The sequence below is a fragment of the Dermacentor silvarum genome, chromosome 5 (assembly GCF_013339745.2).
Source record: "Dermacentor silvarum isolate Dsil-2018 chromosome 5, BIME_Dsil_1.4, whole genome shotgun sequence".
Taxonomy (NCBI): Eukaryota; Metazoa; Arthropoda; class Arachnida; order Ixodida; family Ixodidae; genus Dermacentor; species Dermacentor silvarum.
The window spans coordinates 184,816,029-184,842,154 of NC_051158.1; the positions used below are offsets into that span (position 1 = coordinate 184,816,029).

Below are 26,126 nucleotides of genomic sequence, written 5' to 3' on the forward strand. Positions count from 1 at the left end.
TTCCTTTCGTCTCTCGAAACAATAGATTGGCAGCTTTATCTATCTGCTCAACTAATAAAACTAGACGAAAAATTATTGCATGCCGTATTTACCAGATTCTAACTTGCACCAAATTTTTGTGGACTTTGTGGGCTTCCCCTCACGGTGTCGGTAAATCGCCCCAAAAGTGGCCTTCAGGACTCGACACAACAGCTCGGGACATGCCGCGGAACACCTGCTCTTGCTCTAACGCCACTTCCAACACGACTTACCCAACAGCTTTGCTAGCGGTGCCTGGAGTCTCAAACGGGATGGAAGAAATATCCGGTAGAAATTGGCCATTCCAAGAAGTGCCGGAGTATGTTATTTCAATTCCGGAATTAACTATTATTATTGAATACAGTAAAACCGTGGTGATACGATTCCGGCTGGTACGACTTTCGGTGTGATACGAATTCGTAACATTCCCCGGCCGAAATACATTGCTCACAAACGAAAAAAATCTGCTGTTCTGAATGCGTTGCCACGCCACTGCCGATCATACCAACGCGTCAGCAACAGCCAGTGGAGCGACCGGCACAGTGGGATCCACACTGGCCAAGCAACCGGCTTTGTCACGCGGCTGCGCAATCTCGCATTGGTCCCCACGTCGAGCAGACTGTTCCACACCAATGCTTAGAGAGAAAGTAGACGAGGACCGCTGCTGCAACGACGACTGCGGCCCGACGGCCAAAACGCTCCCTGCACTCGACGTGCTCAGGCATTCAGTGGCGTGCGAAAACATTCCCGAGATCATGTGCGCACACTTATATGCCTTTCAGAAGGCGATCGTTGACGATTTGGGCAAGAAGAAAACGAACACGGTTAGTAGAACCCCGCTGATACACTTTTCTGAATCTCAGCCGCGATATCTGAGATTCATATTCGATATCCCTCCCAGAAACTAGTAGAGTGAGCAAAAAACATGTATTGAGAAAGTTTAGAAACACAACCAACCTAATTGATTTACATACTGTCACATTGTAGTGACGGTGAAGAACAAGACCACAGCAAAACTGTTTACTGGGCGAACTTGTGCCCAGACAAACAAGTGACTCAAAGCACGCTAGCATAGTTGTCACTCGTCCAAGCCTGGTCTATACACGAGTCATCATAAATTCCTCTAGAATATCGCTCTCTTGGAAAATGCAGTCACTGCCATTTCATAATAAGCACAAGTGTGGCCCACCACAGGCCCATGTGTGAGAAAGGATGCAGTTTCATGCATGGGCATTACAACACTGTTTTGACAACACAGCATGGCACAACTTAGGTCAATGGCAAAAAAAGCTTGCATGTGCATTAGAATGCCACGTTCCTGACACAAACCACACCCCAAGTTGGCCGAACGTGTCCATTTTTTTTATGCATACTAATGCGTTGAGGCACTGTGTGCACAATTGTGCATGCCAGGATAGCGCATCAAGAGCAAGTACATCGATGCAAATAGTGATATTTAAAATGTGTTGCACACATCTCCAAACCATTCTGATTGGACCTGTGCTGCATATAAGGCATTTTACAAGAACTGGTTCGAGGATAGACACCTAGGTGCTCTTAGTACGAGTGTTTTGTCATGTACTGTGTTCACGTCTTTCGTTATTTTGCCACAATGCTTTACACTGCACCAGTGGCTAGCATACTCTCCAAGTATGCTAGCCATAATGTTAATGTCCTTTGGAGCACTCTCGCCTGGTGTCCACATTCTGTAACTTGACAAAACTAGCTGAAGAATTGCAAATTCTCAATTCATTGTGGCCTTCTCATAACTCTAAAGATGCAAAGCATGTAATAAACTAAATTTTCAATGGACACAATAATTTGGCACTTGAAAGGGATAATGTAGAAACACAGCACACTGTCATAACGCACCGCAAGGCAGCCTTGCTTATCTGCTCACAGGGCATTCGTCCACACAGTAGTGCCTACCTGTCACCAGGGGTGCGCAGACGGCTGTGCCTCAGGCCCGCCAGGAAGGCAATGGTCTGGATGGTCTTGCCCAGGCCCATCTCGTCTCCCACAATGCCCCCACAGCCTTGCCTGTGCAGCTCCCACAGCCAGCGCACACCGGTCTGCTGGTACCTGCAGCAGCAGCATGCCTCTCATGATTCATCTCTACAGCCTTTTCTTCAATGTTCCATGACCTAAGCTGAAGACATCCATGCATTTAGCAGTGTGGCAGTGAGCTCCTCTGAATTTAACACATGTCTCCAAGTATCTTGGTGCCTTAATATGCTGACAACTGCGTCACTTGGAAAGCATAATGATTTTCATTAAAATCCATTCAGCTTTATGGTTGTCCTAGCACATTCTGACGCTCAACCATTGCTGGTTATTAAAGGAAACACTAAATTAGCTCAAACAGGTAAACAGTTCCCTAGAAACTCATTTTCTTCACTTTTGCTGTAATTGGTCAATCAATAAAGATGATGAAGGTCAAAGTTTAATCTTTTTTAATTTTGTGCCAAAACTTTGGCACCAGCGTGTCACTGTGACGCTACGGATTGCAATATATTTTCCATATGTCTGCCACTGTGGTGCAGTAAAAATTTGTGAAAATTACTCTCCGACTGTTTTTGAAACATGGTTTGTAGCACCACAATTGAAAAAAAAAAAACAGAGAGGGGATGAAAGTTTTTTTTTCGTTCAATTATGGCGCTTTTCAATTAGTGGAGACCCCCAGGTCTCCACTTTCGCCAGAAAGGGTGTCGCGCTAAGTGTAGAATACATTCATGGGGAGATTATACAACATCAAATAATCACGATATCGCCACATAAGCGCGGCAAGCCGAAAACAGTGATTGTAAACATATATAGCCCTCCCAGAGACAGACTGGCGGACTTTGAGGATGTGGTTTCCGCAGCGATGCGTTTAGCGTCTAGGCGGGACAGGGTCTTGGTTTTAGGGGACTTCAATGCGCAACACTCCGAATGGGGATACGTGGCAGACTCTCCGAACTTTTACTGGATTTGACGGAGAGGTCGATTTAACCCTGTTAACTCGTCCTGATGAACCCACCAGAATCGGTAATAGCGTCTCGAAAGATACCTCGCCGGACTTAACCTTTACGAACCAAGCGGATGAGATAACGTGGACAAATTTAGGGGACAACCTTGAAAGTGACCACTATATCCTCAGCCTTTCGGTAAACTCGTCCCGTATAGGACGCAAGGTTGGGCAGGCCACACTGACAGATTGGACGAAATATCGCGATCGCCAGGGCAGCACAGGTCCGATAACGAATGTCGAAATCTGGGCGCAGCAGCTTCTCAACACGCTGGCAGGTGTGACGAAGGTTGTAGACACAACGCGAGACACCCCGATAGTGGACAGGCACCTGTTACATTTATGGGAGGCCCGCCGTAGCCTCACCAAGAGATGGAAAAGGCAGAGGTTAAACAGGAAGCTTAAAATCCGCATTGCTCAGTTAGCTCAGGAGGCAAACACGTACGCGCAGGAATTATGCGACGGTAACTGGCGCCAGCTCTGCGATTCCTTTAGGGGGACCCTCAGTACCAAAAAGACATGGCACATTCTCCGCAGCATGATGAATCGCGGGGGAACCAAGACGGCAGCGCACATGACGCTCAAGCTACTGGAGAATGAATTCAAGGGCAACGACGAGGAACTCATTGATCACTTAAAGCATATTTATATAGGTACGAATTCCAAAGAGGCGAGCCGGTGCGGTAGCTATACGGGGCCGGAACAACCAAATCTGGACGCACCAATAACTACGGCGGAGGTTTATGCCGCGGCGCAGTCCTTCAAAAGAAACACGGCGCCAGGGCCCAATCAGATAACTAACGCCATGATTCGAAACTTGAGCGACGAAACGACGTCTTTACGCCACTTTTATTCATTCTCATATCACTTATGGCATCGCATCATGGGGAAATACTTATCAGTATCATCTTTCATCCCTTCAGCATTTACAAAATCGAGCCATTCGCATTATTTTTCACTGTCCTCGCGACGTCAGCGCCACTGCTCTTCTTCGTTGCAAGAACATCCTATCTATCAATAACTTGTTTTGGTTTAGTCGAATTTTGTTGTTATATAAACAATTAACAAATCAACTTGCCATCAATTTCATTCAGATCTTTCAGTAAATTACAACTGTACTAGGTTTGCTGCTAACAATAATTTTTTGTTACCAAAGGTTTCTACCAATTACGGTAAATCATCTTCATCCTTCTGTGCGATCACATTATGGAATCCATTTACCCATGTCTGTTAAATCCAAAGTTTCCTTAATTTCATTCAAGAATTCATTAAAAGATTATTTGTTGAATTTTTGATGTTCATGCTTGTTAAGTTGTACTAGATTTATGTTTTTATCTACAATATTTCTCAATTTCCTCTTTTTTTTTGCGTTCATGCATTTTGATGTTTTGTATTCCTTTATGCTTACTGTTGTTTTTTGCATTCATGCATTTTGATGTTTTCTATTCATTTATGCCTAATGTTATTTTTTACTTCATATTGACACGTATACATGTTTATCTTTCACCGGTGGCCGCTTTCCACCGGCTAACAAATGTTAAACGTTATCGCTGGGCGCAGGACGTGCCTGTGTCGGAGGTTTCTAGAACGTTATCGATGCTTCTTTCCGTTGCCTGTTTTCACCGACGCTTATGTTATCTGATTGTGTGACCGACGCGAATTGTCTAGAACTTTCTGGAAGACACGCGGGCATCAGGGATTAATCTAGAACCTTCGATGACTCAGGTATAAAAGCCGACGCGTTTCGCCGCTAATCAGATTTTCGATGATCGCCGACTGTGTTCGCCGCTATCGTTGTGCTTTGAGTGTAGCTTGCTTTTGTGGGCACAGGTTCGCCCAATAAACAACCAGTTGCGTCATACACAGTTTTGCGACTGTTTTCTCTACCGTCACTACTACGTGACATCTGGTGGAGGTGCTTTTGTGTCCATGCAGCGGACGCCCCCGCAAAGCCGCGACCCAAGCCCGAAACCGGAGGACGAGACCAACGTCGCCAAGGACCAGCGAGCTAGCCGTAGGCAGCAAGGACTTTTGCCAGAATACGGACTTCTTCCCGAGAAGACCACAGCGATCAAGGCCAAGTCAACGACCACAATGGCAGCCCCAGCGTCCCCCATCCTGCTGCAGCAACCTCGGGAGCCACCGACCTTCCGTGGATCATCAGCTGAAGACCCTGAAACATGGCTGGAGACGTACGAGAGGACCGCGACATTCAACAAATGGAGCAACGATGACAAGCTGCGCCATGTCTATTTTTCGTTGGATGACGCTGCTCGGACATGGTTTGAGAACAGAGACCACCACCCTGGTGACTTGGGACCTATTTCGCGAGAACTTCGTGAGGACCTTCACGAGTGTCGTACGAAAAGAAAGGGCTGAAGTTCTCCTGGAAACCAGAGTTCAATTGCCGAACGAGAGCATCGCGATCTTCACGGAGGAGATGACTCGCCTCTTCCGCCACGCCGACCCCGACATGTCTGAAGAAAAGAAAGTTCGGTTCTTGATGCGGGGCGTCAAAGAGCATCTATTCACTGGATTGATGCGCAACCCGCCCAAGACTGTGGCAGAATTTGTTTCGGAGGCCACAACGATCGAGAAGACGCTTGAAATGCGAGCCAGGCAATACAACCGCCGTGCACTGACAAACTACGCCGAAGCTCAAGCTCTAGGCGCCGACGACCTGCACGAGACGATCAGAGCGGTTGTACGGGAAGAACTACAGAAATTATTCCCAAGATCGCATCCTCAGGTGACTTCGATCGCTGACATAGTTAAAGAAGAGGTTCAGCGATCACTGGAAGTGCCAGAAGTTCCGGCATCGCCTCAACCACAGCCGCAAGCGATGACCTACGCCGCCGTCGCCCGTCGTCAAGGCCCCCCTCCGCGCTCGCGCCAGGGCCCCGTAACGCCGCAGTTCCGTCGTCCACCGCCGCCGCCGCCTGCACGCCCGCCCGTCGCCCAGCGCAGCTCCCAGCGGAAGACGGACATTTGGCGCGCCCCCGACCACCGCCCGCTCTGCTATCACTGCGGGGAAGCCGGCCATGTCTACCGCCGGTGCCCATACCGCGAGATGGGCCTACGAGGGTTCGCCGTCAACGCGCCACGTCCACAGCTTGGCGAGCGACCACGTGACATCGCCGACTACCTTGCCGGAGCCCAGTGGCAACCACGACGACCCTCACGCTCGCCGTCACCAGGCCGCTACATCTCGCCGCATCGCCGCCTGTATGCCGGCCCAACCCGGGGCCGATCTCCCAGCCCTTACCCGGGAAACTAAAGGCAGCAACCGATGGAGGTGCGGTTGCTGTACGACGCAATGCCGAAGATCCTCCGCCGCCGACGACGACGACGATTTGCGAATCATCACGACGAGATATCAGCACGCCGCCTAGCAACAGCCTTGACAACACATCGCCGCCGAACGAAGACCTTCCGACGCGACGTAGCAGCAGCAGAGCAAGCCGACGCAGCCGTGATCCGACGCCACGAATTAACCGCAACGCCAGACGCCGGTCTACCGATCTAGACGTGCTCATCGATGGTCATAACGTCACCGCTCTCGTCGACACTGGCGCCGACTATTCAGTTTTCAGTGGCACGTTCGCCGCCAAGTTAAAGAAGGTGAAGACGGCCTGGCAAGGACCCGATATACGGACAGCGGGAGGTCACCTAATAACGCCGGCTGGAATCTGCACAGCGCGAGTCACGGTAAACAACCGCACTTACCCGGCGAGCTTCGTAATCCTGCCGCACTGCTCCAGGGACGTCATCCTAGGCATGGACTTTCTAAACCAACATGGTGCAGTCATCGACTTAAGGTCCAAGTCGATAACGCTTTCAACACACAAAGCGATACCGCCGGATACAAGCATCAGTTACCATGCCTTGAATGTGCTTGAAGAACAAGTCACCGTTCCGCCTCGCTCCAGCGTAATGATTTCCGTCGGTACCGAAGTGCCTGCAGACATGGAGGGCGTCATCGAGGGCGATCATCACTTACTGCTCGACCGTGAAATTTGCGTCGCTAGAGGCATAGCTGAGCTACGTGCAGGGAAAGCAAGGGTGATGCTCACGAACTTCAGCCCCGAATACAAGCACATTAACAAAGGCACCACGGTCGCCTACATCGACGAAATAGTACAAGCCAGCAGTGCGTTCGCCTTCACAGATTCCAGTGCACCTGTAACGACGACTGTAGTACCTGAACCAACTTTCGACGTCAATCAGAACCTTCCCAATCATAAGAAAAAACAGCTAAAAGCTCTGCTCCTGCAATACAAGGACTGCTTCTCGTCGTCGTCAAAAGTTCGACAAACCCCTGTCGCCAAGCACCGCATTATAACCGACGAATATGTCCGCCCACTCCGTCAGAGCCCGTACCGAGTTTCGGCGCGCGAACGCGAGGCCATAAGGCAACAAGTCGACGAAATGCTACGCGACGACATCATCCAGCCGTCCAAGAGTCCGTGGGCGTCCCCCGTGGTGTTAGTGAAGAAGAAGGATGGAACCCTACGTTTCTGCGTCGATTATCGTCGCCTCAACAAGATCACGAAGAAGGACGTATACCCCCTCCCACGGATTGACGACGCCTTGGATCGACTCTACAACGCAAAGTATTTTTCGTCGATGGACCTCAAAACCGGCTACTGGCAAATCGAAGTCGACGAGAGGGACCGGGAGAAGACTGCCTTTATAACACCAGACGGACTGTTCGAGTTCAAGGTCATGCCGTTTGGTCTTTGCTCGGCGCCTGCCACTTTCCAACGTGTCATGGATACAGTACTGGCAGGCTTGAAGTGGCAGACTTGCCTCGTCTATTTGGACGACGTCGTTGTGTTTGCCTCAAGCTTCGAGGAACACCTCCGGTGCCTTGAAACAGTTCTTCAAGCAATCAAGACCTCCGGACTCACGTTGAAGCCAGAAAAGTGCCGCTTCGCATATGAGGAGCTCTTGTTTTTGGGCCACGTCATCAACAAGTCAGGAGTGCGCCCCGACCCTCAGAAAACTGCGGCCATCTCCAACTTTCCTCCGCCCGCTGACAAGAAGGCAGTGCGTAGATTTCTTGGACTGTGCGCCTATTACAGGCGCTTCGTCAAGAATTTTTCACGGATCGCTGAGCCACTGACGTATCTCACGAAGGCCGACGTCGAGTTCAAGTGGGAGACGCCGCAAGTCGAAGCATTTGAAGAACTGAAGCGACGCCTGCAATCGCCGCCAATACTTGCGCATTTCGACGAAAATGCCGATACCGAAGTCCACACCGACGCAAGCAGCGTAGGACTCGGCGCCGTACTTGTGCAGAGGACTGACGGACTAGAAAGGGTTGTAAGTTACGCTAGCCGGTCGCTATCGAAGGCGGAAGCAAATTATTCCACAACAGAAAAGGAGTGCCTCGCCATCATCTGGGCTACATCAAAGTTTCGCCCCTACCTCTATGGCAGGCCCTTTAAAGTTGTGAGCGACCACCACGCCTTGTGTTGGCTAGCTAACTTGAAGGATCCTTCAGGTCGCCTCGCACGATGGAGTCTGAGACTTCAAGAATTCGACATCACCGTCGTTTACAAGTCCGGGCGAAAGCACTCTGACGCCGACTGCTTGTCTCGCGCCCCCGTTGAACCGCCGCCGCAGGACGACCAGGATGACGATACTTTCTTGGGACCAATCAGTGCCGACGAATTCGCCGAACAACAGCGAGCCGACCCAGAACTAAGGAGCCTTGTAGACTACCTGGAAGGCAAGACCGTCATTGTGCCGAAGGTGTTCAGGCGAGGATTGGCGTCGTTTTTCTTGCAAAACGACATTCTTCTAAAGAAGAACTTCTCGCCTCTCCGAGCCAACTACCTCCTCGTGGTACCCTCAGCATTGCGTCCAGAGGTTCTGCAAGCTCTCCATGACGACCCAACGGCTGGACATCTCGGTTTTTCACGCACTCTCGTGAGGATACAAGAAAAATACTACTGGCCTCGCCTCTCTGCCGACGTCGCCCATTACGTATGAACATGCCGAGACTGTCAGCGACGCAAAACACCGCCGACAAGGCCAGCCGGACTTCTACAGCCAATCGAGCCACCTCGCCGATCGTTCCAGCAGATCGGGATGGACTTACTGGGGCCTTTTCCGACGTCGACGTCCGGGAATAAATGGATCGTCGTCGCTACGGACTACCTCACCCGCTACGCCGAAACAAAAGCCTTGCCCAAAGGAAGTGCCGCCGAGGTAGGCCGATTCTTCGTTGAGAACATCCTCCTGCGTCACGGTGCCCCAGAAGTCCTCATCACCGACAGAGGCACGGCCTTTACGGCAGAGCTAACTCAAGCCATCCTGAGGTACAGCCAGACAAGCCATCGCCGCACCACCGCCTACCACCCGCAGACGAATGGCCTCACCGAGCGCCTAAATAAGACCATCGCCGACATGCTGGCAATGTACGTCGACGTCGAACACAAGACGTGGGATGCCATCCTCCCGTACGTGACCTTCGCATACAACACGGCCGTGCAAGAAACGACGCACATGGCACCGTTCAACCTGGTCTACGGAAGGAACCCGGCAACGACGCTTGACGCCATGCTACCAGACGTCGCTGACGAAGAAAATCTCGACGTTGCCACTTATTTGCAGCGTGCCGAAGAAGGTCGACAGCTCGCCCGCCTGCGCATCAAGAACCAGCAGAGGACCGACAGCCGACACTACAATCTACGACGACGTTACGTCGAGTACCAGCCCGGCGACCGTGTTTGGGTCTGGACTCCGATACGCCGACGAGGACTTAGCGAGAAACTATTGCGTCGCTATTTCGGACCATATAAGATAATCCGACGTATTGGCGCACTGGACTATGAGGTCGTGCCAGACGGCATTTCGCAATCACAGCGGCGCCGGGCACGACCTGAAGTCATCCATGTAGTGCGTCTTAAACCTTTCTACGCCCGCTGACGACCTTAGGTACTTCGTTACTTTGTTATTGTTTTTTTTTTGTTTGTTTGTTTGTTGTTTATTACGCATTGTTTTGTTTTCGCTTTCGTGTTTGTAGCATCGGGACGATGCTTTTTAAGGGGAGGGTATTGACACGTATACATGTTTATCTTTCACCGGTGGCCGCTTTCCACCGGCTAACAAATGTTAAACGTTATCGCTGGGCGCAGGACGTGCCTGTGTCGGAGGTTTCTAGAACGTTATCGATGCTTCTTTCGGTTGCCTGTTTTCACCGACGCTTATGTTATCTGATTGTGTGACCGACGCGAATTGTCTAGAACTTTCTGGAAGACACGCGGGCATCAGGGATTAATCTAGAACCTTCGATGACTCAGGTATAAAAGCCGACGCGTTTCGCCGCTAATCAGATTTTCGACGATCGCCGACTGTGTTCGCCGCTATCGTTGTGCTTTGAGTGTAGCTTGCTTTTGTGGGCACAGGTTCGCCCAATAAACAACCAGTTGCGTCATACACAGTTTTGCGACTGTTTTCTCTACCGTCACAACTACGTGACAATATATTTGTTCCATTGGTTCGCACTGCTGCTAATCCTTGTATTATTTATTTGTAACCTTCATCGAGGGTCCCATTGCAGTCTTGTACTTTGGGACGCGGAATGTGTCTGTATATTTTATATGCTGTCATTAACATACGATGTAATAATAATAATAAACTGATTTGATTTGAACCATGGAGCAGTTAACCGAATACTTTAACGAGAATGTATGGGTGGATCAGGGAGAACTACCTGCTGAATGGAGGGAAGCAAAAATCATCCTTATTCCAAAACCAGGGAAGCCCCGAGATATTCGAAACCTACGACCTATATCGCTAACATTGTGTGCCGGAAAGCTCTTTTAAAAGGTGATACAGACCCGGTTTCCCACAACATGTTCGGATTTCGTCCAGATGTGTCGGCACAGGACGTTTTTCTGATGCTTCAGCAGGACGTTCTGCACCCGGTAAGGGGTTCCGAAGACAGCATTGTGCTTGCTCTCGACGTAAAAAAGGCATTTGATACGATTTCCCACAATGCAATACTGGAAGGACTAAAAGCAGTAGGTTGCGGGACGCGCATTTACCAGTATGTACGCAGCTTTCTGAGAAACCGTACGCCCACCATCGGTCTGGGCTCAACTAGGTCGAAACCCTTTGCAGTTCCCGATCGAGGAACCCCACAAGGGTCCATACTCTCCCCTCTCCTATTTAATCTGGGAATGCGTAAACTCGCACTAGAGTTGGATGCGAAGCAAGCCCTAGGGAGCGCCATTTACGCTGACGATATTACGCTGTGGGCAAATCGGGGATCCTATGGGGATAAGCAGGAGCTTCTCCAGTGGGCCATCCAACAGGTCGAAACCTTCACGCAAGGGGCCGGCATGACGTGTGCCCCAGAGAAGTCCGAATTTATTCGTATAAGAGCGAAGTACGCGAATCGAGAAAATCGTTCGAGTTTTGAACTTTTCTTGGACGGGGGGCGTGTAAGAGAGGTGGATAAACTCCGCGTCCTGGGATTATGGATCCAACAAACGGCCGGAGTAGCGCACACGCTCCGCCTCCTCAAAGGTCCTACACAAAACGTAGCCAAGATGATCCGTAGGGTTACGCGAACCCGCGAGGGCTTCTCGGAAGAAGAAACGATCCGACTGGTACACGCCTTTGTCATCAGTAGGATAACGTATGCACTCCCCTTTCAAAGCATTACCAAGCAGGAGCTCAAACAGCTTGAAGTGATCATTCGGCGGGCATTTAAAGCTGCTCTAGGACTCCCAGAAAATACCAGTTCAGAACGTTTCGACAAATTAGGAATCCACAATACCTTCGAGGAATATACGACGGCCACCCTCACCGCACTAAAGGAACGGCTGTGCGCATCAACGCAGGGTTGGGCCATATTAACCAAACTGGGCTTTGCCCTCCGCCCCCAGTTCAGTGCAGAAGAGACAGTGCAGATGACCCAGGAAGTCAGGCAGCACATAATAGGGTCCCCAATTCCGAAGAATATGAGTCCAAGATATCATGCAGGGCGCCGGACGGCCCGAGCGAGAACCTTGCACCAGAGATTTAGAGGACAACCGGACGTGTACTACACAGACGCGAGTCAAACGGACAGGGACAAGTATACGGTGGTAGCCACGAACCAAAATCGTGTGATAGCTGCATCGGTCAAGGCAAAATCTACCAGCACAGCAGAAGCCGCAGCGATTGCACTTGCAATTAGGGACGCGGAGAATAGGGACGTATCTGCTGCCATACTTACGGACTCACAAACCGCCTGCCGCCTGTATCTCTCCGGGACGGCGCCGCGCTTAGTACTAAAAATTCTAGGGAGTCAAATTACCGGATTCCACAACCTCACTTGGTGCCCCGCACACGAGGGCATGGAGGGCAACACAAGGGCGGACCGGCTAGCTCGCGTACTAAGCATCCGCGCTGCGGACCGACCCAGTGACGAGCCTCCCTCTACACTGCGCGACATCCTCGAACACCAAAGACAGGAGCGGAGGCAATATGGACGCCCTCATCCTAAGTTAAACAGTCAACAGGCGAGGAATTGGCGCCGACTTCAAACACACACATACCCAAACCTACATACATTTAGCCATATTCACCAAGCACGATACACTGACGAATGCGCGTGGTGCAGGGAGACGCCAACGTTACCACACATCACGTGGATATGCCCAAACAGACCGAAACATATAAACTCCACACTACTAAAAACACAAGATTTTAACAGGTAGTGGGAGGCGCGGCTTGCGGACGAGGACCAGGACAGCCAACTGGCTCTCCTGGACCAAGCCCAGCGAACCGCTCGTGCCAGTGGAGCCCTAGACTAGGGGCCCCAACCACGGGACCTAAAATTTCATTTTATTCATTAAAGTTTCTCTCTCTCTCTCTCTCTCTCTCCTCGACCTAGTGAATTTCTCCCGACGTTTTATTCCGCACTGCACTGAGCTTTTACACCCACTGACTGACCTTCTTCGCACGACCAAGGGCTCCTCATCCGCAATTTTCGGAGCTCCCGAAGCTGAAGCTGCTTTCAGGGCAGCTAAACAAGCCGTCGCCGATGCAGTACTTCTCATCCACCCGAGGACTAACGTGCCAACCCGCATCATGGTGGATGCTTCCAGTGTGGCCATCGGCGCTGTTCTCCAGCAGAAAATCAACTCTGAGTGGCGCCCACTGGGCTTCTCTCGGAAGCTCCAACCAGCCAAGACTCGCTACAGCGTTTTTGGCCGCGAGCTGCTCGTCATCTACTCCACCATCTAGCACTTTCGGCATTTCTTGGAGGGCCAGCCATTTTATATTCTAACCGATCATAAGCCTCTGGTGTATGGCTTCCGTACAAACTCTTCCGTACGTCGCAGGTGAAGTTCGTCAACTGGCCTATATATCGGAGTTCACGACGGATATTCGGCACATCCATGGCACTGACAACGAGGCAGGTGATGCACTTTCACTTATCACCTCCCTCGGCACATCGACTGTGGATTGGGAGGTTCTAGCTCGTGCGCAGATGGAAGACCCCGAGCTGCAAGCGCCACTGGAACATTCCCGTTCCCTCCTTCTACAACTCGTTCCTCACCTGTTTGTGCCTGGCTCCCTCTGGTGCGACAAGTCAGCGGCTGCACCTCGCCCCTTCATTCCGGCTGCCTTCCGTCGTGCGGAAGTGATATGTGATGATTTAACATCGTTGCGCACGTTAGCAAGTGTACTGACTGTGAGGCCCGGTTAAAAGAGACGACGATTCTAGGAAAGAGTAGTGACAAGACCGCGCGCATCAGTTTAGAAGCCTACCACATTAGGAAGTTCGGTAGCAAGTGCACCCCTTCCCTTGCTCTCTTTGATGCTCAATTTGATCTTCTGGATGCGGCTATCGAGGGTTTAGATTGGAAAGACAAATAATTGTTTGCGTCTTGTTGCGCTTGGTTGGCTGCATTGCACTTGCGCTGTTGGCACGAGTTTACCCTTGTTATGTTTTTCCTCAGCTGCCTTGTTGTTGGTGCCATGGATATACCGAATATTCGTTGTGAACTCCGACACATAGGCCAGTTGACGAACTTCACCTGCGACGTACTTGGAAGAGTTTGTATGGAAGACATACACCAGAGGCTTATGATCCATTGGAATATATAAGGTGTGCTATCCATGCCAATAAAACCAGTTGTTAGTCAGCGCTTGTGTGCACGTGTCTCCCTTCTTGTGGTCGTCTGCTTGCGCTGGTACCCAAAGTTTCAAGATGTACCAACTCGTCCACAAAGAAGTATTGATGAGGTGTCATTGTAGGTTCCTCTTTTCGTGGAAGGAGCCCGGATGACGGGGAGGAGGGGGGGTATCTGCTCCACTGGAGGTCAGTGAACTATCGTGTCTGACAGAGAAAATAAAAGTAGTGGCAGAAAATTGGTGCTAGTGCGACCAGGCTTATGAAGTTGCATCAACATTAGAGAGGCAGTTGGCATTAGCTCAGAAACAACCTACACCAGAATCTAATAGACCACCAGCCTTTCTAACAAAATGTTCTAATGCCCTCCCAAACATAAACAACATCCTACCAAAATACAACCCAATATTATCAAGAACCGAGCGTCTGAGAAAAGCGTTCCCAGATGTACCAAGGGTTGCCTATCACCGCAACAGAAACTTTAAAGACATGTTAGTGCATGCAAAAGTCAGCCAACATCACTGCCCCGTAATAAAAGCACATTCTCGCCCCAGGTGCAAAACCTGCAGGCACCTTCATAGTGACCTTAAAATTAAAAGCACCGCAAATAGCTACACACACGAAGTGAAAACTAGCTTTACTTGCACTAGCTCCGATGTAATTTATATGCTTGAGTGTTCCTTCTGTAAGAAGCAATATATCGGTGAAACGGGACAATCAATGAACATCAGGCTAAACGGACATCGCGCGGACACAGCTAAAAAGCTTCCCAAAGCCGTCGCCGAGCATTTCAACCAACCAGGTCATAACTTTGATGAACTTAAGCTCTACATACTACAGTCAAATTTCCGTTCTGCGGGAGACAGAAAATATAGAGAATGGTACCTCATCCATAAGTTCAATTCATTGCAAGCAATAGGCAGGAACGTTGCAAAGGCAGCTTTAGAATCTAATCGCTATGCTAAACTTCAAAGCATAGGCAAGAGCACTTGGTTGTTTTGCATTGAGTTGCTTGGTTTGTTTTTTTCTCGTTATCCGATTGTTAATAATGTTCCAACCTCCCTTTGCTTTCACTCAATCCTTTCGTTATTTTATTTATATATTTGCCCCCCCCCCCCCCCCTATTTTTTCTATTTTTTTTCCCACGAGCACCATTTTTCTACAGCTACACAGGGTTCGTACAGATTTCTAAGGCAAAAATTCAAGGATATTCCAGGACTTTCCAGGACCTGTCAAAGGTTTTTCAAGGACTCAAAGCGGCATCCAAAGTAGGATTTCTTTACTCCAACATTTCCAAAAATGACCAGTTTTATTGCACTTATAACTAAATGTATATCACAATTATAATAAAAATGTCTAGCCTTGATAACCTCTCAGTATCACAACACAAAATGAACACTTAGAACAGCGGCTGAGATTTCTCCGGTATAGGCGGGGTAAAGTTCACCAAAAATATTGAAAACATTCAGCGTAAAAATAAATAAATATATATTACAATGATGTTAATATCTAGCCTTGATCACTTCGGTATAGTCTTCCTACACATCCATTATATTATAACAAATAGATGTATACTGCAATTTTGTAAAACATGGTTTGTCTTGATCATTTCTCAAGTCCGGGATATTAAAACGTAACACAACGAACACTCACAACAGCTGCTCAGGCTTTTGCAGCATTAGCTGGGTTGGTTCATCAAACATTTCAAAAACATTCAGCATACCACATTTTCCGGTGTATAAGACGCGTTTTTTCTTAATTTTTCGTCGGTGCGTCTTATAACGACGTGACCTATGCGCTCCTTCGCGCTCTATGCGTTTACCTCTCTCTTTTCCTGTGTTTGTCCGTGTGTATGCGCAACGCTTCCCGATACAGCTATGCACCAACTCGCCCAGCAAGAAGTTCTTCTAAACGACCTATGCATGTATTTTTTTTTCTTTTTTTTTGCAGAAATACTGCCATCAAAATTGAATCCGAAGTTATGGCCACGAGAAGCGCGCTGGCTGACTTAACTGCTACGGGTTCGGTGCGCGCTATCGAGGTTGCGGGTTCTCGTGATCAAGTTCGAGCCCGAGCGCCGTGCGAGAAGCATGGTGCAGCATCGCAAGCGGCGGTTGGCCCACCGCAAGTCGATCGACCGCGAAGTCGTCGCATCTGCAGATCGCTGTCAAGATACGGCGCGCGCCGCTGCGCAATCTACAATCTACGCAGTTGCTCCGAGAGTACAGGAGCTCCCCCCACCCTTCCGCCCAGGCTGCCTTCCCGCTTTCCTCCTTTGTGCGCGATTTGGCTCGCCGTCGCAAGCTTTCATTCGCACACAATACAGCATACGGCTCGTGGCGACGATGTTATCGCCCTTGAACGGAACATTGTGGCAACCACGACGGCAGAAATGCGCTTGGAGTGAAAATATATGGCACCCATACGCTTGCGCATGACCCGCGTTCACGGAGCGAAACGTCACCGTTACTTTTTAAAATCGCTTAACGAAAGAACATGTGCGGCTTATACACCCGTGCGACTTATACACGTTTTGTTTTTGTTTTTTCGGAAAAACTGCCGTTTTGAGGGGGGTGCGTATTATACAATGGTGCGAATTAAAGGAAAATACGGTAATGTTATTGCACTTATATTATCATAAATAATATTATAACAAACCTCCACCCAAAGGCACTGAGCATCAGTGGTAAAGTTGCTCTACTATAGCTCTCTTTAGCTTCACTAGCTTCACCTCGCGCGCTAGAGTGAAAGTGGCACAAGACAGACTGATGGGCGAGGATTGAAACGAACGATAGGGTGACAAAAGCAGCGCAAACTGCCAACCGAGCCAGCACCGAAGCGCGGCATGGGTCTCCCGCTCCGTTCGCGGTTTAACGCGGTGAAGCCTTTTATTTTTTCTGCGCAGTTCTGCAAAACAGAACCATGTGTGGTGAGTTCGATGCCGATCTAGCACAGAAAGGAGGTCGCAATGTCGATATCAAGAGCGTATTGCTCACGAAATTCAAGGATTTTCAAGGAAGGAAAAAAAGTCCAGGACTTTCAAGGGCCTTGAAAACGCACTTTTCTATTTCAAGGGTTTTCAAGGATTTCAAGGACCTGTACACACCCTGCTACATTTATTTTGTCAGACACGGTAATTCACTGACCTCCAGCAGAGCAGATACCCCCCCCCCCCCCGCCCCCCTCCCTGTCATCCAGACCCCTTCCATGAAAAGAGGAACCTACAATGACACCTCAACCGGCTAACACACGACGCTGCCTCAAATTCCTCCACCGGCTACCCAGTAGCGAATTATTTTTCTTTTCAATTCTACACCCACGCTGCTAACACACTCTCGCTCATTACCTCACCCACCCGCCTTACCTTCTCTCCCCTTTACACTCTAAAAACAGTTGCACCCTTTGGGGCGTATTTTTGCCACAGAACAATAATCGTCATCTGACTTGCGTGGCTTTCCTTTCTTTAACGCTGTGTGCCCGGCACTTCTCGGTCACGAACGACAAGAGCATTATCAGCGTGACACAGCGTTCTCGACAGGAAAGTAGCAAGTGCAGAGTTTTCAAGATAGGAAACGCAAGCAAGACCGATGACGATTATTGTTGTGTGGCAAAAATGCACCCCAAAGGGTGCAACTGTTTTTAGAGTGTAGAAGAGCCCTACCTATTGTGGGAATTGAGGGTTGCGCCGGCATGATTGCGCGGGCTTCGCCTGCTCTGCCATCCCTCGCCATCATTCCCGCTGGCCTCCTTCCCCGCCCGCGCCGCGTAACCGGTTCCCGGGTGGCGCTGCGCACGCGGCGGTTGGCGGTGAGGGCGGGGCGCTGACGTCACTACGCAGCCAGTTGTCGGCTGCTAGCGGCGGAGCGTGCCTCGGGGCTTCTCTCCGGGACCAGCGCACGGTACGTTCATGCTTTCCTCTCGTCCGCCGACACCTTTGTGACTAGGACTGGAGCTCGCGCACGGTGCCTTTGCAGGTGCGGGGAGCGCGTACTTTGTGCTGATCCTTTCCCAACGCTAAGCCGACGAGCGGTGCGATTAGTGCTCGCGCGAGGTCGTACCCCGCCGAGCCGCACTTGCCGAAAGCCTAAGACGAAGGATATTGCCCGTGCTCTCGCGAGTTGACCCATTGGTTATCGCCAGAGCAAGTAGCATAGCCGCCGGGACTTTTCCTAGCGGCGTGTCCCAGCTTGAGCCTGTGCTCTCGCCGCGACGTGCTATAGGCGCCTGTTATTGTATTTTCGCCCTGGTGCGGGACCCCTTTGGCTCCCCGCCGCGTGGGCGTTTGTGCATTGCTGGTGCCGACGGTTTCAGTAAACGGTTTCCGTCAACTCAGGGCTTTACTGTGTTTTTGCGTGCGTCGCTCGGTAGCCCCTTGCGGCCTCTGAGCTCGCGCGCGAGCGGTGCTGGAGGCGACGGCTGACACGGCCCTGTGGCTCGCTAAGCTCGAACCCGCGGTGGTTGGTCTCCTGTGAGACACCAAGAACCCACACATATATACTGTGCCGAGGAGAGCATATGTCGCCTTGAAGAAGACAAGTCCACATGTCGAAACGGCTCCTGCTCTCACCTTGTTCTCGTGCTGCTCACTATTTTCCCCATAGGAGAGAAAGAGTTAACGTGTGTTGTTTACTTACAGGCAACCGAAATTTTTAATGCAACTGCATGTAAAAATTAGCTTCACTGGAAATTAGGCTGTGATACTGCTAGGTCGCACGAATCTGCTGTCCTTTTTTAATTGTGCATGTGTGATGCCAAAAAATAAATGGAATGTAACATACAGAAATAGATGGTCTGCTATTTTGTAATCTCCACAATTTACTGACACAAAATTGAAGTATAGTTTCCAAGTTTCATTGTCGTTTGGCTGTTCTAAGGGTGTGATGTGCACAGAAAAAAAGTTACACAAGAGTAGAACCAATTTTATTTAGAGAGAACTCAGTATATGCATGACCATAAGATTCATTAATTCTGAACCTACAATTTTGCACATACAGTGAAATTACAGTTAACTTGGGTAATAGTATAAATTACCAGGTGATAACATTTATTCTTGAGACAGGGTAAAACAGATAAAAAAGCTGGCAAGACATGTAGAAATCAGTGGACACAAACTCCACAGCAGCCATGAAGGCATAGATATGGGGTGCTTTATCTCGGTGCAGTCTTATAGCAAAATCTGAATTCTCTCTTGATGGTCAGAATCAGCCAACATGACCATCAACAGAATGCAGAATGTTTATGTTGGCGTATTGACAAGGATGCTGAGACGGTAGAGGCCGCCGTAGCTGGAAGTCAGCAAACAGAACATAGAGAACAAGTGGTAGTTGACCATTGAAACATTGCCTAACCTTTTGACGTGCTGTTGCGGTCTAGTCAATTCAGGAAAAGTGCCCCTACCTGTACAATTTGCTCCAGATCACCTTGGGCACACGGAATTCATCATCCACCTCAAAGGTGCTCTCAGAAGTGGAGTCATTTTCCTCATCCTCCATGATTCTCCTATGCTTCTCCACAAGCTTCTGGTGGCGGTGTTTCCTGGTACAAGGCAAAAGACAAACTGCTATGGTGAATCCTGGGTTCCAAGCTGCTTCCTCTCACAACATATGGTTGTACCACAGCCTCAGCTCAGATGATACCACACTGATCACCAAAATAGCTTGTGTATTCACCCACATGCATTAGACAATGGAAGTGTGACACCGTGCCAGTTGGTAATCTATTATATGCACATAACGGATTACCAACTCGGGAATTTCGTCCTGGTCAAGGATTCAGGCCCGAACCGGGGCAGTCACTCTACCATCTGGGCCTAGCAGAGTGCAGCAAGAGTGCACCATTCGAAAGACAGGGTCAATGAATATGTCAAATCAGTTCTGCAGATCTCGCCTACCACGTCCCAGCATGTGCACTTTTCATGCAGAAGTATGTTTGCAATAACTTTTGCCTCGGCCAACATTTTTATATTTTCTTGCTAGATTTCCTAGCCATACAGGCTCCAAGTACGTAATTACTTAGCTAGTTCACAAAAAGAACTACACAGCTTTCATTGCAACTAAAATTAAAATATAGTTTGTTACATCGCGAATTTCGTTAAATCGAGGTTCGTTATATCGAGATTTGACTGCACCAGCAAATCACCTCACCAGTTGTTGCGCGCCGCATTCATAGCTATCGCCGCCTGTGTCACAGCACCCACGGCCATTGAAAGTGTACTGCACACATTTAAAGGTCCCTGCTGCTGCAAGTGGAGCAAACCTGTTTCGCTATGGAATGATTGTATCCTGATTTTATGTCATTTCGCAAACACTACGCAATAGAAAAACAACAATGTGCGTATTGGGCCACTTGGGTCCGCCAGAACAATGCACATTAGCACATCACGTGCACATGCTGAATGAGCACGTCAAAACTTCCTGCCAGAACTTAGTGCAGTTCGTACACAATATTTGGCTGGAAATTCAAGGACATTTCAAGGATTTCAAGGATGCAAAAAGGCAGAATTCAAGGAGTGTTAGCATAATTTTATTTCCTCACATGACTTAGGAAAGGAGCCCTATTTTCGCATTAATTTCTCTTTCAAGAGCTGTTATCTCCGCTTCTTTTTCTTTGGCTGTTCGACGGAAACTGTTTGCCTTGACAAGATAAGTCAGGTCGTTTTTTGCTTCGGCGTCTTCCGAAAAGCGATCCGCTGACTCCTGCAAGCACTTCAGAGTTTTTTGGAGCTTTGTCTTCTTCTCTTGCATGCTCTGTAGCTCTAGCTCGAGTGCTTTTCTCTTCAAGGTTACCTGTTGAGCTACAGCTTGCTTCTTCTGTTCGTCCATGTATAGCGCATACCTATGCCTGGCTTGGCGCACTGATGACTTCAGTTCTTTCGACAGTGGAACGTTAAGCAGCCCACCGTGGGTTTTGACGGCCTCGCAGATGACTCGTTGTGAGATATACGAGAGCTCTGCCATATTTTCGACCACAATCTGCTTGTTTACACTGAAACCTCTTTCTACTGAAGCCTGCCCATGGCTAAGCAAGAGAAGGACCTTCAGTACTTCCCATAACATCGAGAACGCCGGGTCATGCTTCAAAAGGCGCACGAAGAGAACGTCAAGGCGTTCATGGTCTCTTTCATAGTTTTGCAGTTCATGCCGCTTTTCTTGGCAGAACTGAATGTACTGTGCACACACAATATCTCTCTTGTGCTCAGAAAGAAGCTTACTGTCAATTAAACAGTTAAGAACAACTTTCAGCTTCCCAAGGCACATTTATGTCTTCGCCATCTCTCTGGGGTCGAAACAAGACAACCCTCGAACCGGAGGGTACCTAAGAGGACTTCTCTCCATGATTTTCAGGATCATGTTCACAATGAACTTACGACACTCGCCCCTAAATTCAAAAACACACTTGGTACTCGCTTTTCCGCTTTTTAAGATCTTCTCAGCCACACGTCCAACGTCCACCTTCTCAAGTGACGTGTAATTGGCAGTATCATGAACATCAATTCGCAGCAGTTTTGTGATGCTCGTGGCTTCTGTCAATACCGAGCGCTTCACGAACCTTGCAAGGAGGCTCCTCAAGACAGTTTCAAGCTCTTTTGCTAAAAAAAATGTCTTTGGAGAATCACTCTGAAAAACAGTAAAAAAAGGCTGCACAACCATTGCAACGTTTAGGGAAAAGTTCAGTTTCGCAAGTGCAAGCTGGTCCTTTAGAAAAGCACTGACGTTCTCATACGCTCTACATTTCGGCAAGGGTAGCCTATGGTCGCTCATTGCTTCGGTGTAGTGCCTCAAATGCTCCCACATAGCCAGGGCTCTCTCCAGTACGGGCACGTTCTCGACCCAACGGTGGGGTACGAAAGGAAGTGGAAACAGTTTGCTCCCTGTGTCTTCAACAAAATCTTCACGGCGTGCCGGTGCATCATGGAAGAGTGAGAATAAGCTCGACAGAAAGGTGTCAACTGGCCAGCTTGTCGCATGCATTCCTGCTTTGTAAGCATTATGCACTGTGCGCAAGCCACATGAACCAATATCCAAGCACTGAACTTGAGAAAGTCATTCTTCATGTGCTGCTGCAACTTGTTGAAAAGACTCCAGTTGACATTCAGGCCGTCCATCGAGAGCTGCACAATCCTGCTCAGGGGAAAGGACGCGAGTGTTTCCGTCAACTTTTGCATAAGGTCGTCCACTGTGCTGTGACCCATGAATGTCGAAGTCAGATATCTGGTTGTCACCTCACAGTTATTCCACAATCTGACGTGAACATCAAGTTGTTTTCTTTGCAGGTATTCATTCAAGGTGTCGTCAAAAAGCACAACAAAATTGTCAGACTTCTCCATCATTTGTTGTACTTGCGAAGTGAAAAATGGGCGCAGACCGTGGCACGCGACGTACGCGCACTTTTTCTCAGAGCAAGTGAAGCTTCTCGCGACCTCGCTATCCGGAAACATCTTTTGGAATAGCTGGGAAATGGATCCACTGGAGCTGTAGGAGTAGTGTGAGGACACAACTTTCATCGTCCACAAAATCTCGGCTTCGATCACGGAATCATGCTTTCTGCAGTCTTCGTCAAGTGTCGCAGCCCGAGAGGAAGTTGCCGTGCTTTCACGCTGACAAGCAGCCTCGGATGACAGATTTGCCGCTTGCATGAAACTTGCGACGGATGAGCAGCCCTCACCTGCTGCAGCTTTGGATCGGTGCTTCGCGCCTTTCTGGTGGCTCTTCAAGGCAGATTCCCCCATCGTTGCAATGTCGACCGTCTTCTGACATAATGCGCACACTGCTCGATAAGGATTGCTTGGTTCCGGTCTCACCCAGTGACGATAGTCCGTATGTTGCAGCCACGCAGGCTGAAACTTGCACTTCCCCCCTGGAATCTTGTCAAAGTAAACACACAACGCAAACGCGAACTTCACTGAAATGGCGCGCACGAGGCCGACAAACGGCCCGACTATAGTACCTAAAAGACACTTACTAGTGTGCCGAGAGCGGGTGTCGCGGTAGCACCGAGCGTGATGCCTGCTGCCGCCGGCCGCTTGGTGCGCTGCACTTCGAGACTGTGCCGGACCATGCTGAGACATGGGCGGACTTCAGGCAAGACACGACGCGAGTCTCCCCATTTGACCGGCGATCTGCCTCTTATGTTCTTGTCCCAATCCACAATACGTTCGGGGTCTGCGGACGCGCTGGGTAATGAGATGAGCCGTTTCTTTCCGCGTCTCTGGGAAATCGCGGTTTCGCGACCTGTTCAAAGTTTCTTTAGACAGACGAGTGCACAAATAGATGCAAAAAACCCACTCACAAAAAGAAAAGACTGCAACGAAAGCGGCAGCAAGGCGAGAAATGAACTACACATTGCAATCGACGCGTAGCAATCAACGCATCGCAAACGAACGCGAGTCGAACACCGCAGGATTTAGCATGGTGCCGACAGGCATCGCCATCTGGTGGCCCGCGGCGGCAGGCATCACTGCCCGTGCCACCGTCCCGCGTTGGAGACGCTCGGTGGACGGCACACTAGAGTATATTCTAGGCACTATACGCAAGCCGAGCGAGCGATATGCCTCGCATTGGATTGGATTTCCAATGCATATTAGTAGCCAGACGACGTAGGGGCTGCGAGATTTAAAACCGAAACTTCCTGATGTTGCCCTTTAGTCAACACAGCTTGTTTTCATGGGCATTCGTAAGCGAAAGGCCCTTAAATATCAGCATGACTTGCGGAGGTACATCGTTAATTTCCTCTAGCGGAACAAATCCCATGGGATTTTCAAGGATTACAAGGAGCTCACGGGTATTCAAGTAGTTTCAAGGGCCCTTGAACTTATACTGTCAATATCAAGGATATTCAAGGATTTCAAGGGGCTGTGCGAACCCTGTTAGTGCTCAAAGAAGCTGCTGACGAAGGTCGAACTTGAGGAGCACAAACGCAAGCTTGCTGAAGCCGTTTTACTGACACATTTTCACTGAATTCAGATCGTACGTTTTCCCAGTCAGTAGGTGTTTTCTCGCATTCTTTTCTAAAACATACAAATGAGGTTCTACTCAACCCAACATAGAAATTACTCCACAAGCTCATTTCAATTAATGGGATTGGAATCCCAACATGCCCAAGCTTCCATTCTTTCAATTATTGGCACAACACAGATGCAAACATTCGCATGCAACAATGTTTGCAAATGTCTTTACAAACTCATCTGTGGCTAACCCTTCAAGGGTCGTCGTCGCACACACACGACGGTGGAAACAAATCCAAATGGTGACAGCTACAGATATAGCGGTGCCCGGACGCTTCAAAAGCGCACCTTTTCACTGCCGCCTAGCATCTCTCCCCCCCCCCCCCCCCCCCAAGGTGCTCCAACCTTCTCACAAAACTTCTCACTGTGGTAGTTTGAGAATTCCCGCTCCACCTAGTTTAGTGCCACATGCTCACGCACACGCTTCAGCTTTTTATAATCAGCGTTCTTGCGAGCGTGATTTTGAGTTATGGCCACCAGGAAAACTGACTTCTATCTTGTTTTTTATCACTCCCGTAGGCGTGCGATTACTCTGTCTACAGGGGGTCACTCGCAGACCAGCAACACTGTAGTGTGTCCTTGCAAGATGCGGACCGACTGATCTCACAAGTGCTTCGTTCTTATGCGCGCACTACCGAGTCACACGGCATGCCTCGGTTCCACTATGGTCACGCATGCCTGAGCCCGTACTGTTTAATTATTCCCTTCGTTACATGTCCTTTGGGCCTTTCGTTGCTCGGACGCCACCGCACTGCCATCCTTGCTGAGATAGCACCCTCTGTGCGAAAAAAGTGGAAAAGGAAACGGAATGTTTCAAGCCCACATATATCTGAGTCAAATTAATTTAAAATGCAAAATAGATTGTGTCAACTTAATTACAAAGAAAAAAATTAGTTTGCTATTTTACTTATGATTTTTTTAATAAACCATGTCTAAATTTGTACACGTTAAATTTTTTCTCACTTAATTGATTCTTCAAAAACCTTAGTGTTTTTCTCCAAATGAGTTGCTTGTAAGAATTAAAATCTCCAATGAAAAAATTTCACCCCAAGGAGACACTTTTCCTGAAAATATTTTTCTCTCAAAGAGTTAATGTCCAAAGGGAGCCATCAAGTTTATTCCATTTCAGTTATATGACTGACTGACTGAATAAACTTTATTAAAACCAGCAAGAGGTGGTGGCTGGGCCTAGGCCTCCCACGTGGGGACGTCGAGGTGTTGCCTCTTCGCCGCCTCGCAGGCTTGCTGGGTCGCCCATAGTTGGTCGTCGAGGTTGGAGCTACGCAGGGCAGCGTGCCATCTCGACGAGAGGGTCGTGGGATTAGTGTCGGGGTATTGTTGTGTACAGTCCCCAAAGCATGTGTGTAAGTGTGGCTGGCTGTGTCTTGCAGATATGGCACGTGGGATGGGGGTAAATGTCTGGGTAAATCTTGTTGTAAAGGTGTAACGAGGGCTAAGTGATGGTTTGTAGCGGTAAGTTGTAGCCTGCGCTCGGGATAGCCTGCCGTGTGGGCCGGGGAAAGTCCTACGCTCTAAGTAGAAGGATTTCACTACATCATTGTAGCATGTCAGGCGATCCCTACCGGTGGGGGCAGCCTCCCCGTCTCCCGCGCGGTAAATGATCCCTCGCACTAGGGAGTGGGTAACCTCGTTGAGGTTGGGGAGGTGCGGGTGGACGGTGCCTACATGAGCTGGGAACCAGACGAGTGTAACCTGATGGTCGTTTGTGCGGGGTGCTTGTTGCAAGATGTGCAAGGCTTGGTGGGAGATACGGCCGTTGATGTAGTTTATAACGGCGGAGCGGGAATCAGAGACGATGGTATGGCATGTTGGGTCTAGTGTGGCTAGCGCGATGGCCACTTCTTCAGCTTCCTCAGCGTGTGGGGTTACTAGGCTGATAGCATGGTGGAGAGAGCCTTCACGTGTGGTGACGGCTGCAAAGCGGGTACCGTGGGGAT

General features: G+C 49.3%; 1 protein-coding gene across 1 annotated transcript in view; it reads right to left on the reverse strand.

Annotated features, from left to right (window-relative positions):
* LOC119454634 (DNA excision repair protein ERCC-6) overlaps positions 1–26,126 on the reverse strand; it is a 339,000-nt gene that overhangs the window by 222,648 nt on the left and 90,226 nt on the right. Inside the window, exons 7-8 of the mRNA XM_049668141.1 lie at positions 19,563–19,700; positions 1,948–2,100 (exon numbers count right to left, since the gene is read on the reverse strand). Of these exons, the coding sequence (XP_049524098.1) occupies positions 1,948–2,100; positions 19,563–19,700 (291 nt within the window). The remainder of the gene's footprint in view (positions 1–1,947; positions 2,101–19,562; positions 19,701–26,126) is intronic.